This window comes from Cydia fagiglandana, chromosome 16 (genome assembly GCF_963556715.1).
Source record: "Cydia fagiglandana chromosome 16, ilCydFagi1.1, whole genome shotgun sequence".
NCBI classification, from domain to species: Eukaryota; Metazoa; Arthropoda; class Insecta; order Lepidoptera; family Tortricidae; genus Cydia; species Cydia fagiglandana.
The window spans coordinates 18,269,798-18,283,549 of NC_085947.1; the positions used below are offsets into that span (position 1 = coordinate 18,269,798).

Sequence of the window (13,752 nt, forward strand, 5' to 3'; positions counted from 1 at the left end):
TTCGACTTTATAACGCTACGTCTTACGTAGGCGAACAACGCGCGAACGCGGCGCGGCGCGGCGCGGCGAAAGCGGCCGCCGCCGCGCCGCGCCGCCTGACATTCGCGTGCAAATCGCGCCGCACCGCGTTCGCAACGAGATCGCTTACGTAGGACACTTCTATGGGCATCAAAGGATTGATTTCGCCGCGCCGCGCCGCGCCGCGTTCGCGCGTTGTTCGCCTACGTAAGACGTAGCGTAATTGTGACCAAAAAATGAATGGAACCTACACCGAACAACGGTTTATAAATATTCGCCAAATTTGATTAGGATATTGGTCATTCAAAAAGACCAAAAAGTGCGTCTTTCGAAACAGTTGCAAAAAGCAGATCCCGGATTCCTTCAGGATGGAACCGCGCTAAGGGGTCATCCATTAATTACGTCACACCAATTTCTAGGTTTTTTGACCCCTCCCCCCCCCCTTGTCACACTTGGTCACATTTGGCAAACCTAGGGGGCTAGTGTGACGTCACATTTTTTCTATGAAATCGCCAAATCGAATTAAGTAAGTACCTAAGTATTATTAATATTTTTGACGATATAAATATTAGTAATTTTATAACCCAAAACTGCTTAGGAAAGAAAATTAAACGATTAAAAACTATTTTCGTTTTAAAAATTTGTTATTTAAATGTACAGCGAACTAAATAATTTAAATAAATTTTCGGTTACTGATGAAGTTAAAGTGACGTCACAAAGTTTGTGTCTCCCCCCTCCCCAAACGTGTGACGTAATTAATGGATGACCCCTAAGAGGAGGAAAATTATCCGTGGATAAAACATTTTATCCATGGCCAGTTTCTTTGTGTTAGACCGTTGGTAGTTGGTACATACCTCCAGCATGGCTTTGTGGTAGTTGTCCTGGCTCAGCTTCTGGCTGGCCGCGTACAGCTCGCGCCCGAACGCGAGCATCCTCTCCACGGGGAGGGGGGTATGTACATACCTCCAGCATGGCTTTGTGGTAGTTGTCCTGGCTCAGCTTCTGGCTGGCCGCGTACAGCTCGCGCCCGAACGCGAGCATCCTCTCCACGGGGAGGGGGGTATGTACATACCTCCAGCATAGCTTTGTGGTAGTTATCCTGGCTCAGCTTCTGGCTGGCCGCGTACAGCTCGCGCCCGAACGCGAGCATCCTCTCCACGGGGAGGGGGGTATGTACATACCTCCAGCATGGCTTTGTGGTAGTTGTCCTGGCTCAGCTTCTGGCTGGCCGCGTACAGCTCGCGCCCGAACGCGAGCATCCTCTCCACGGAGGCGCGGTTGCCGCAACCCTCTGCGTCTGCACACGGCATCATGTTACAACATGTCGAGAAGGTTTGGACAGTGATATCGGAGAATGACGCAGTTTGTTACCCCTATATTAAGGTATTGGCTTCATTTCTTCACAATAAATCAATTGTGATAAAGCGTAACATATTTTGCCATCAATCCATAAATCACTTATATGCTGGCTATTTAAAACTAATATAAGTATTGCGATATTATACTGCTTGAAATTGAGATTAACATCCTCAAATAAAATAATGGCTAGAAAGCTGGGTCTTTCTCCGATTTAAAAAGAAAAATATGGCCTCAAAATATTAACTTGAGACGAAATTGAAATGAGTTCGTGAATTAATGGAGATAAAAAACTTGTCTTTAGAAGGTCAATCGTTTGGAAAGTCTTAGCGTCTGAGTAAGTTAATGTATAAGCATTTCTGTAAGCCTAAATAAATACATGAGCGTCTAAAGACCACTAAAGTGTTGATAGTTGGTAAAATTCAATTCTAATCATAATGCAACTAAGCTTGGAATCTTCCTTGGACCTAAGAGCTTTTATGCCACAATGTCCATAAATATGCATATTTATATGGTCACTTATGGTCTTGAAATGAATTCCATATTCAGAGATATAACATTAATCACAAACGATGCAAGGTTGGGGGTTCGTTTAGAACACTGATTAAGCCCAGTAATCGGTACTAGGTTTCCCGCGTGAAAATGTGACTGGTAACCTCTCTTACGTTTGGTGTGGTTATCAAGGTTCCGCTAAAGTTCAGCCATTTATACATTTTCACTAAAGAATGTTACAAAACCCAGTCTTGTGTCTCTACAAACGTTCATTATATCCAATGCCAACAAAATCTGCTGCCACTTTCTTTTCATAATGTAATAGCAACTCTTAAATACATTAGTTCTAATAGACGTTTGTGAAACTGTGCAAGAAAACCAGTGGATCGGATGGTCGGCCGTCACACCCATGCACTTGAGCCCCGAGACCAATAATATGATGATACTGTAGGAGTCATACATACGATACTACATTTACATGTATACGTAGATAGATATAAAGCATATCGGCATGCGAGACGTACCTTGTTGCATGCTCATATCGATGTTAGTTTAGTCGACAATGAATACTGAGTAAGTATCGATAATAATTCACCCATACAACATTTTTAGAGTATTACAATGTTGCTATTGATCAAATCGTTCAGATTTTTTTTTTCAATAATGTCATGATAAACAGCAAAGTTTCAAACGATATACCCGTGTTCATAGCGATTTGACATTGGTAAATTGACGGTAACACTTGTATATAACTTGCACCAATAAAATCAGCAATTATCATCAAATATTGTGACCAATTGACCATTGTGTCAGTACAAGGAGGATGCAATGTATCAGAAAAAGCGCATTTTTATCACATAAGTATAGTATAGATTGATGGAAGAATTATTACGGTCTCGATACCAACTTCGTGTTATATGGACACATCACAGGAAAATCAGAATACTTTTGTATTCTATAGAAATTACTTGTTTTATTCCGAAACCATGCAAACCAAGTCTCAACTGACACATAGCTACAGTACAAAAACATATTCAAAGCAAATAAGTTACAACTGGTTTCAAAACTAGAACTTAACTACAGTACTTACTTACTGTTTCCAAGCTACGAATACTTACGGTTTACGATGGACGAAAGTAGTGATATGATATTTGGAATATGGGGAGATAGAGAAGGGTAGATAGATTGAAATATGAGAAAGAGAGCAGTTAGGGGTTATTAATATTAATAAGAAGGAAGTTAAACAAAACGATGACTTTAGTATTAAAACCGAGAAAAAAAGAAAATAAACTCGTATGGAAGATTAAGAAGAAGTTTAAAGTTAGTGCTCGAATAAAAAGAATAATAATTTAAAGTCAGTTAGTGACGAATAATAAAAACACAAAAGATTTATATGTTAATATAATTGTTATTGATACATTTAAAGGGGTTTTCAATCAGGAAGGAAACAGGTATTTAAAGATAATGAAGATTAATATTTCAAATTCCTTGTCTTACAAACATCTCACATTATTGACTTGTTTTAACAACAAGATTAATTGCACAATAGTAGACCTTATATCTTTGCAATAAGGTTTACTAATGATTAATTAACTGTGCCAGTATAGCAAGTTAAATATGATGATATATGTATAAGTCAAGGAATGGCCGACGTCCATTAGGATGATGAGATTGAAGCGAGCCCACCAACACACCGAACGGCCGTTCCGTGACGGACGCAGTCACGTGATCATGCTCATCGTCATAAATGCACATGTATGCACTCACAATACTCATGCGACTGTTCGTCAAATTTACAGTGTAAATTCCAAACCAACATCTAAAATGTGCCGCAAATTCTCAAAATACTCGCGGGTTAGACCAGGTATTAGAAGATTAGTCCCAAATATTTAAAAATATCGCGTAAACATTCAACACTAAATTACAAATCATTTAACGAGATTTCATATTATTAGACACTGAGTAACATAATCGACAATTTATCTTTTAATATTCGACATTCAGTCACAAAAATTCGACATTTGGTCACAAATATTCGACATTTGGTCACAAATATTCGACATTTGAAATATCCGACGAACGGTCGCACTGTTCAAGGATTGCTCAGACATGAGAGGGGTGATCAGGTGACCTCGGCCGTGACGTCGTCGTCGATACCAACCCTTGTGGAAGTCCGGCATGAGCTGGTGCACGCTGGCCGTGACGCCGGGCATGCCCTTGACCGGCTCCGCACCTACAACCCAACAGCCCGTCACCCGCGCCGCTCCCCCCGCCCGCCGCCGCCGCACGGGGAACACGACCCCTCACTACACTCTACACTCGTCTAGTTAAATAGTAGATAGCGGCCAATGGCACTGGAGGGAGGTTGCACTATAATGAGACTATGCTCGTTGGAGAGTCTGCCACCTTTGAAAGCTTTAACACTGACAAAACAAAAGCTTTAGCACTCTTGAGAGTGTTACTCCTACAGTTTATGTGCGATCCTTATAATATACATAAGTAAAATTTTTTGATACAATCTTATACAACAAACGGCCTATCCTCCTTTCCGGCTTTTGTACCAATTTCCAAGTTATTTGTTGAGAATAATTTAAATTACTTTTACAATGCGATGCTATTAATTAAATATGGCCCAACTACTATTAACCCGGGTCACGGGGAACGGGTTGTCTTCTCGTGCGGCGGCTGACGTACATTTTCCTAAGACCCCACATATTGTCACATATTGACATTTATACAGCATCAAATAATGTATATGTCAAGTTGTCACATCAGTGGGTCAAAACCTCGTGCTGTAGGAGTAGGAAGTAAGCACTGCGTATAGGTTTCCGATACGAAACGTTCTTTTCTCAATATATTATTGTGGATAATATATTTGGATTGGACGAATAACATAAAACTGTAAATCAAAAGATAATAAACAGATTTATTAATGAAGGATTCTTTGGGATGGATAAAACAGGAATCCGTCTCCTAAGATTTAAATATTGTTGGATAGAGATTGTTGAAAAAAAAATAGGTTATCAGAGAAACTGATGACTAAGATTTAGAATATGTTAAGAAACCAACATCTTGTACCGAAAATATACGCAGATTAGCGAGCAAGCGATGATCCGACAGCGTAAATAAATAGCATGCGACTAGGTGCGATGAGATGCTCTAATGCGGTGCCACGAAGCCGGGACTTCAACTAAACCATGCCAACTCAACACTATCCGACACAGAGTTATTAATAGTAGAAGAGGTATTCAGTTGAACGAAAATTCCTGAATCGAATTTGACATATAGTTCGTTATTTTTAGCATTAGAAAAAAGTTAAACAATCTTGATGTGTCTTTTAATTGAAAAACACGTTTTAAAAATAAGTCACGGCAAATATGTTACAATTATGAATCTAATACGATCATTTTGTATTCTTTTGCTTTCATAATTAATAGTTACTGACTTTTAAAAAGCGTTTTTCAACTAATAGACATGTCAAGATGTTTCTAATGCTAAAAAAAACGAACTATAGTAAATGTCACTGGAAAACTCCATACAGACAAGAATTTTAATTTGTATGCTACTTCGTATCTTGTCACAGTGGCAATCAATATGAAAGCCGCTAGGGATCTCACCTCATATATTATTTTGGCCAATTCGAACGTACACTGGCATCATAATTTTTAATGTATGGACAAGTACGAGCGAAATGCACGAAAACAGAATGATATTAGTTAGATGTCATTCTGATAACAGCGTACGTTCAAATTGACCTGATTGTTACTGTGACAATGACAAGGAACGAAGTGGAATAGAAATGTAATTCCTTGCATGTACACTATGTGGTAACACTGGCAGTCAAAAGTTCGACAATTCAGTTACCACAAGGCATATATGGCGCCGCACAGCGCTATTTACTTCAGCAGTCAAACTCGAAAGCATGATTTTTCAACTTCATATCTTTTCTACCATTAATAATTTCTTTACTATAAATAAGGACTTTTGTACCAAAGTCGCGGTTTTTGGATTTTATTTTCCAATCAATTTGAGCAGCGAGCTGCATTTTAAGTTCAATATTCTGTTAAAAATAAAATAAATAAATTATAAGATGATAAAACATATAAAACAATTGTGGCATACAATAATAATATGTTGGCCTTCATCATATATAAACGTGGTTAGTTATTATTGATTTGATATCCACTTTATTGTAACGTTCGGGTAAAACACAAAGCAACTAGCAAATAATAAAATAAATAATGTCGAATGTTATTGTATGATTCTAACAAAATTATATGTATGGATGGGGTGGTGTGCAAATAATTCATAATTGGAAATCAAATGCGGAATTACATACAAATAATAATGTACACATTAGTAATACATTGTTTATAATAAAATCATTATAATTAATATTACTAGTATAAAATAATATTTCAACTGTTTATGTGTATAGTGTACTGTTTATAGATATAATAAATTTTGAAACCCTCTACATCACTCCCAATTTTGGGCCGGTTGGACCATTTCGATCCCAACATACACATACTTTGTTTTAGGTATCACTTATTCTACAGTTCATGGTATTTGTTCCTTTTCCATATTAGACAATAATTGTAGTAAATTTTCTTTTGCACGAAGTGCTTGTTTGTCATCGCCGCGTCAAACATATTTGTGCACCGGACACCTTAGTTTTTTAGACATTTCTTGATTTTACACTTAGAGAGGTAAATTTTACCTATTTTACATATATGGTAAAGAAATGTAACTTGAAAATAGACCTAAGGACACACGGGACAGTGAGGTCAGTATCAGTAGTGTTGGTGGTGTGCCCTAGCCACGTACCGTGCGGCGCGCCGTTGGCGTCGTGCTTGTGGTCGGGCTCCGGCGACATCTCCACGTCCGAGTCCTTGCCCGACCCCGACCCCGACCCCGACCCGGACCCGGACCCGGACCGCGACCCGCCCTCCGACACACCTGGAATATGTCACGCTATGTCATTTCGACAATATTTAGTACAGGTAAACTATGGGTATGATTTAAGGTGAAACAGAAGCTGAGCCCGTTCTCAATTTTGAGGTGAATATATCCGTCGACAAGGGACAATTGCAGCTTAGGCGAAAAATCCTGCGTAAAAATCTCATAAATCGAGGTTTCGTACTCGACTGTTTCCTCCTCCAAAACTTAACCAATCGTAGCCATAGGAAATTTAAACGATTATGAAATTATCTGTGTCGGACCGTTTTGCTTTTTTGGCTAATAGATATCAGTTTTGAATACCACTTCTCCCATTGCCTCTCATTGGGGCATAGTCAATTAGGCCATTTTGGCCATTTTTGAAGGGCTCTAGTGCCTTAAAAAAAATATCAAAAAAATCAAAACGGTCCAACACAGATATTGACAATATTAATCTGTGTTGAAAAAGTCATTGCTCTAGTTACAAAGACCGCGGAGGAAACAGTCGAGTACGTTTGTATGGAGAAATGACCACTCCTGTTGGCTCTTAGCTGGTCTGCACAAAATTTATGTTGTCGTCAGCAGAAAACCAAAAGAAGATTCAGAGAATATAAAACAAGATGGTCTAATTCTTAGAGAATATAACCAACGGAGTGGTCATTAACAGGCGTTCCCCTCTGTCGAAAATAGGCGGCCAATGGTCAACGACTGTCAACCACATGTATGGACTGACGGTTATCTGACAGGGCTATGTTTACGTTACGTACACATTTGATGTGCCCCTCCCCCGCAAAAAACGGCAGACTATTTTGTACCGAAAATTATAGACATGGCGTCTCCGTTGGTTATATCCTCTAAGGTCTAATTAGAAAAGTAAAAACAGCGATAGTGACCGTTGGTGTGTTTGGGCGCGCGGCTGGTGTGCGAGATGACGGAGGTGGCCACGCCGTTGCTGGCGCCGTTCTCCGCCGCCGCACAGCCCTGGAACAACAAACAGGTTATTTACTCCATTACACGATTCTCGGGGACCGATACGAGACCCCGGGTATGTCCTTAAACTACGTCCAAGACCACCGGTGGACGGGCAGCAGCGTCCCTTAAATTCGGTGTACTCGACTGCGATCGCCAACCCGCCTGCCAAGCGTGGCGATTATGGCACTCACCCCCCATAAGGGGGAGGCCTATGTTCAGCAGTGGACGTCTTATGGCTGAGATGATGATGACGATGACGATTCTCTAACAACATAACTTTTTGAATACAGATCATATGTTAAATACGTAATACTTATTAGGCAACTTCTGAGAAGTATTATAAGAAATATCAAAATTTTAAGAAAATGACACACTCTACCGATTATCTACAAATTTAGCAAATTAGCATGCATTTAAATGTCTATTCTTTTGTTGACGTAAACTCTGATCACACCAAGTTTGCACATAGTTTTCTCAGAGAAACGTCATACATGACGTAGCACTCGCCATGGTAACGTTTTTGGCTCACATTTTCATATTTATATATTTGATAATATTACTAACAGCCTCCCCCTGCTCCGTGCCGTTGACCATCTCGACGAACTGCCGACATTGAAGTAGGAATAACAGCTCCTTCTCCCGCTCTAGGAGCCCCGGGTACAGCCTCCGAGTCAGCTCCACCGCCTCGCCGATGCGACCCGATAACACTAACTTCGATACTTCTGTAACACACGATACACGAATGGTTTCATTTTATTATGCTCATTATCAATAAGCTGCAGCACAAGTACACTGGCCTTCAAAAGTGCATGGAGATGTTTCAACCTTAATATGTGACGTCCCATAAGTAAAGGTACCTTATGGCGGTTGGCGCTTACGCTATTATTAACGCCCCTCCAATATTATTGCGGCGCTATGCGACGTAAGCGCCAGCCGCCATAAGGTACCTTTTTCCATGGAACGTCACATATGTATTATTAAATTTATTAAGGCATTACGGTCGACATCTATCCATACAGTTTTGAACGCCACTGTACAAACGAATACACCATGATAGGCAATAAAATCTAACGTTCGTACAAAGGGCAGAAATTTAAAGCGTAATTTTGATTGTCTAGATTTTTGATTGAACTAAGGAAGAATTTTAGAAAAAAAAACGGCGGTCAAGTATTTCAGAATCCAAAACGGTCATTTTCGGAAATTGTAGCCTCAAAACCCAAAACAAAATAAAAAGGAGTAAAATTTTATGGAATGTTGACCTTGGCATGGCCGTAACGTTTAAATCCAGACCAGAATTTTAGAATCATATCTTCTTGTCAGACAAGTTGGAATTACCTATTTCTATACAACATACAGGGTGCTTCCTGTAACAGGAGCAATAAATTAAACTAAAGGCTGTACTCCTCAAACTTTCAAAAATTATGAATCCTTAGACCCCCTCTTTTTCATACAAAATAAATATTGTCTTCAATGTACGCTGACATCAGTGTGTTTGACGTTACTTGTCACGCTTTTAACATAACAAAATTTGCAATACATTGCGTCTTAGAATAAACTTTAAAGTGTAATAAAAATCAAAACATGAGTTATTTTCAAAAGTTGCTGAACAAATGGTACAGTTTAATTTATTGCTCCTGTTAAAGAAAACACGCTGTATACACAAGCTGACGAGAGACATTGTCCCTCGTATTCCTGTTCACGTCGTCAGCCTGTCATGTTATCAGTGACTCACTCTGTCTGTTCCTTATAGACTGTATGTCTTCTTGTATGGGTTGTCCGGTGGCGCGGGAGAAGGCGGTGGCGGTGCTGCAGTACCCGTGGTGCACCAGGTATGTGGACACCATCCTGCAATGCACAGTACTCCAATAAATATCAACGGAACTGTATACATTACAAAATTTTTGTACTAATAAGACAAGGTGTTGACCAATTCTTAGTTTAGTCAGGTGATCAGCAAGAGACCCAAGGTGAAACGCTGGTAAAAGGATCGTGAAAGTGCCCAAACCTTCTGGAATAGCGACCAACGGACCGGGCCATCTTGATCCAGCAAAGCACCACCTCCTATGACACTCCTCGGGGGTGAGTTATGTAGTTATCACCCCAGGGGTGCTAAAAGCTAATTGTCATATAATATATAACACTGCATTCGACTTCGTCGGTTATTTATGATGCGACTCTCATATCTGTATCAGCCGAAGAAACCGGACTAATCCCAACAAAGACAAGTTCCTTCTTCAGATCGGAAGAAATGTCAGTATGTCTGTGAAACTTAGAGCAGTAAGCAAAGACTCGCCTGTGCAACACCTGCTGCCACTGGCCCTGCGCGTCCGGGAGCGGGAACTCGTCTATAGTGAGCCGGGTGCGCGCGCGCAGCTCGCGCAGCATGTCCTCGATGTCGAACACGAACGGCTGCTGCCCGAAGTTGGCGTCCACCACCTCGCCCGGCGTCTGCAGGCCCACCGTCGGGTACAGGTTGGGCTGGAAACAGATATACTACTTTGAACAAAAGAAAATGTTGTTTCATGTTCACCAGCGGACACCTGGAAATTTCTTAAAACTATTGGTATAGGGAAATCGTCAACTAATTCTAACAATTTATCATCATTTTCTTTAAATGATTTAAACATGCATTTTTCAAAATCTTTTACGCTAGACCCTGCCACTACATCTAAAAGTATCTCGTACCTCCGTGCCCTACCTTCCTCCTCTCGTTCTACGTTCACTTTCACTCCGGCCTCTGATGATGAAATTCGAAAAATAATTAATTCTGTTAAATCAAATGCAATCGGGCATGACGAGCTAAGCAGGATCATGATATTGCGCATCCTTGAATGCATTGTGCCTATTATAACTAGGGTTGCCAGATCGAAAGGCGCTATTATCGGGAAACAATATCAATTTTTCGGGATTTTGGGACTTAAGTCGGGAAAAAAAATACATTCAAATTAAAGTAATTGTATTAAAAACAACGATATTTTACATTATTGGCACTACGTCAGCTCACTCGCTCGACGACAGTTCGGAACTTGAAATTGTTTTATAACGTGAAGCTGTTTTTCGGGACAGTTTACACTTTGTCGGGAATCGGGAACACATGCTAAAAATCGGGAGAATCCCGCCAAATCCCGACCATCTGGCAACCCTAATTATAACGCATGTCGTCAATCTTTCCATGCTTACAGGTGTTTTTCCATCCTTGTGGCGTAGTGCTTTCGTAATCCCCCTCCCAAAAGTGTGGAGCCCTGTCATGATACTGGCCAACCTCTTACATTTAGCGCGAAGGACATAGCTTGGGTGATTAAGTCGATGAAGAGAGGTAAATCGCCGGGGCATGATGGGCTAAGCATCGAACACTTGCAACATGCGGGGCCGCATCTGTCTCGGGTACTGTGTATGTTTTTTAAACTTTGTACTGTGCATACGTTTCTGCCACCGCAATTAACACAAACACTTGTCGTACCCATTATAAAAAGCAAGACAGGTGATGCGTCCGATTTAGGCAACTACAGGCCGATCTCTCTTGCAACGGTTGTGGGTAAGGTACTCGACAGTTTGCTTAACAGACACTTAGAAGAACAAGTCAAATTGCATGACGCTCAATTTGGTTTTCGCAAGGGCTTATCAACTGAGAGTGCTATTCTGTGCCTCAAGCAAACTGTCGGCTACTATACTGATAGAAACACTCCAGTTTATGCGTGCTTCCTCGACTTGTCCAAAGCCTTTGACTTAGTTTCATACAATCTGTTATGGAAAAAGTTAGGGGCAATGGGCGTGTCGAGTCAGTTGGTGCAGTTGTTGAAATTTTGGTACGGAAGTCAAACAAACTGTGTAAGATGGGCCAAACAACTGTCTGAGCCGTATAAACTGGAGTGTGGGGTAAGACAAGGCGGTCTAACGTCTCCCTTGCTATTTAATGTATATGTTAACGCTCTGATCGGTGAGCTAAGCGGCGCCCATGTCGGCTGCTCTATTGACGGCGTGTTCATAAACAATATAAGCTACGCAGACGATATGGTGCTGCTGGCGCCATCGATCAGTGCGTTGAGGAAACTAATTGGGATATGTGAGAGGTATGCGAAAGCCCATGGGCTGAAGTATAACCCCTCCAAGAGCGAGCTAATGATTTTTAAAGCGGGCAGAAAAATTCCTGAGGAAATTCCTTCAGTCATGCTAGATGGGAAAGAAATCAAGAGGGTGTATCATTTTAAGTATCTCGGTCACATTGTCACCGATGACCTAAGAGATGACATGGATATGGAGAGAGAGCGGAGAGCTTTGGCGGTTCGTGGGAATATGCTGGCACGCAGGTTCGCTCGCTGTACAGACAAGGTTAAAATAACGCTCTTTAAAGCCTACAGTCAGACATTCTACACGAGCAGCCTATGGGTTAGATACACCCAGCGTTCCGCAAATGCTCTCCGAGTGCAATATAATAATGCTTTCAGAATGCTGTTGGGGCTGTCCCGGTTCTGCAGTGCTTCGATGATGTTTGCAGAGGCGCGCACTGACGGGTTCCATGCTATCTTGCGTAAGCGTTCAGCGTCCTTAATGCAACGAGCGAGAAGTAGTCCCAACAGCGTTCTGAAAGTATTATCCGATAGACTCGACTGTCGAATATGGAGGCACCTGGTGGTTCTGACTGGGCGACCTGTGTGTTCTGCATTTCCTCTGTAGTGTAGGTTAATTAGTGATAATGTTAATACTAACACTAGTTATTAGGTATGTAGTTTAAGACAACTAACAAATTCTATGGATTGTTTGATCTGAAATAAATGATTATTTATTATTTAAAAGTACCCAACCCTTCATTACTCAAAGAATTTCGCCCAATTTCAATTCTCCCGTTTTTGTCTAAGGTCCTGGAAGCCATAGTGCACAAGCAACTGTCCACTCACATCTCCAATAACCATATTCTTTCGCCATTTCAGTCAGGCTTTCGTTCAGGGCATAGTACAACTACCGCTTTACTTAAGGTTATTGAAGATGTGCGGCTGGGTATAGAGGAATCCCTTGTCACTGTTCTCGTTTTGATAGATTTTTCAAACGCGTTTAATGCTGTAAATCATGAACTTCTCCTTGCCGCCCTAGACCATATCAATATTTCATCATCAGCGGCCGAGTGGTTTGCGTCCTACCTTTGCGGTCGTCGACAGGCCACCCGAGCCAATCGGACACTATCTGATTGGTGCGATCTCTCTTCCGGTGTTCCGCAGGGCGGTATACTTTCCCCACTGCTTTTTTCTATTTTTGTTAATTTAATTACCCCCTTCATAAATTGCTCATATCACCTGTACGCCGATGACTTGCAATTGTACACTCAAGTTAAGATCGATGAAATAGATGAGGCTGTATTGCGCCTAAATAATGACCTTTCTAGCATAGCATCCTGGTCGAATGATTTCGGGATCGTTGTCAACCCGTCTAAGTGTCAGGCTATCGTTCTTGGGAGCCCACGTTCAGTTTCTCTCTCTGACTTCGCACATGTAAGACCGATTCTCTTTGAGGGTACTGTAATACCACTATCATCCCAAGTGAGAAACCTGGGGTTGATCATTGATCGGGGCCTTACTTGGGAGCCACAGGTTTCTGACGTGTGTCGCAGAGTTACAAATACCCTGAGAGCATTGTACAGGTTTAAACATTTCCTGCCGGCCAGTACTAAAACTTTACTCATTCAGGCTCTTGTGCTTCCAGTCATTGATTATAGTGATGTGTGCCTTACCAACCTTTCACAAGGACTCTTAGACAGACTGGATAGACTTTTAAACAGCTGTATTAGATTCATCTTCGGCCTCCGCAAGTACGACCATGTCTCTGCCTTTCGACGGAAACTTAATTGGCTTCGTGTACGGGAACGCAGGTGCCTCAGGGTGCTGTGTATGCTCTACAACATATAAACGACCCAGCGATACCGGAGTACCTGCGGTCTAAATTCCAATTTGTTACCGCACAGCCAGGCCGTGAGCTACGTTCCTC

The 13,752-nt window shown here is 41.3% G+C and overlaps 2 protein-coding genes across 2 annotated transcripts in view; one reads left to right on the forward strand and one right to left on the reverse strand.

Annotated features, from left to right (window-relative positions):
- Nucleotides 1-13,752, forward strand: part of LOC134672067 (protein VAC14 homolog) — a 443,464-nt gene that overhangs the window by 265,539 nt on the left and 164,173 nt on the right. The window lies entirely within an intron of this gene.
- The window catches only part of LOC134672272 (ran-binding protein 9), a 79,221-nt gene that overhangs the window by 6,335 nt on the left and 59,134 nt on the right, over nt 1-13,752 (reverse strand). The window contains exons 4-11 of the mRNA XM_063530170.1: nt 10,070-10,254; nt 9,509-9,621; nt 8,341-8,498; nt 7,698-7,785; nt 6,694-6,825; nt 4,028-4,099; nt 1,117-1,315; nt 873-981 (exon numbers count right to left, since the gene is read on the reverse strand). Coding sequence (XP_063386240.1) covers nt 873-981; nt 1,117-1,315; nt 4,028-4,099; nt 6,694-6,825; nt 7,698-7,785; nt 8,341-8,498; nt 9,509-9,621; nt 10,070-10,254 — 1,056 coding nt within the window. The remainder of the gene's footprint in view (nt 1-872; nt 982-1,116; nt 1,316-4,027; nt 4,100-6,693; nt 6,826-7,697; nt 7,786-8,340; nt 8,499-9,508; nt 9,622-10,069; nt 10,255-13,752) is intronic.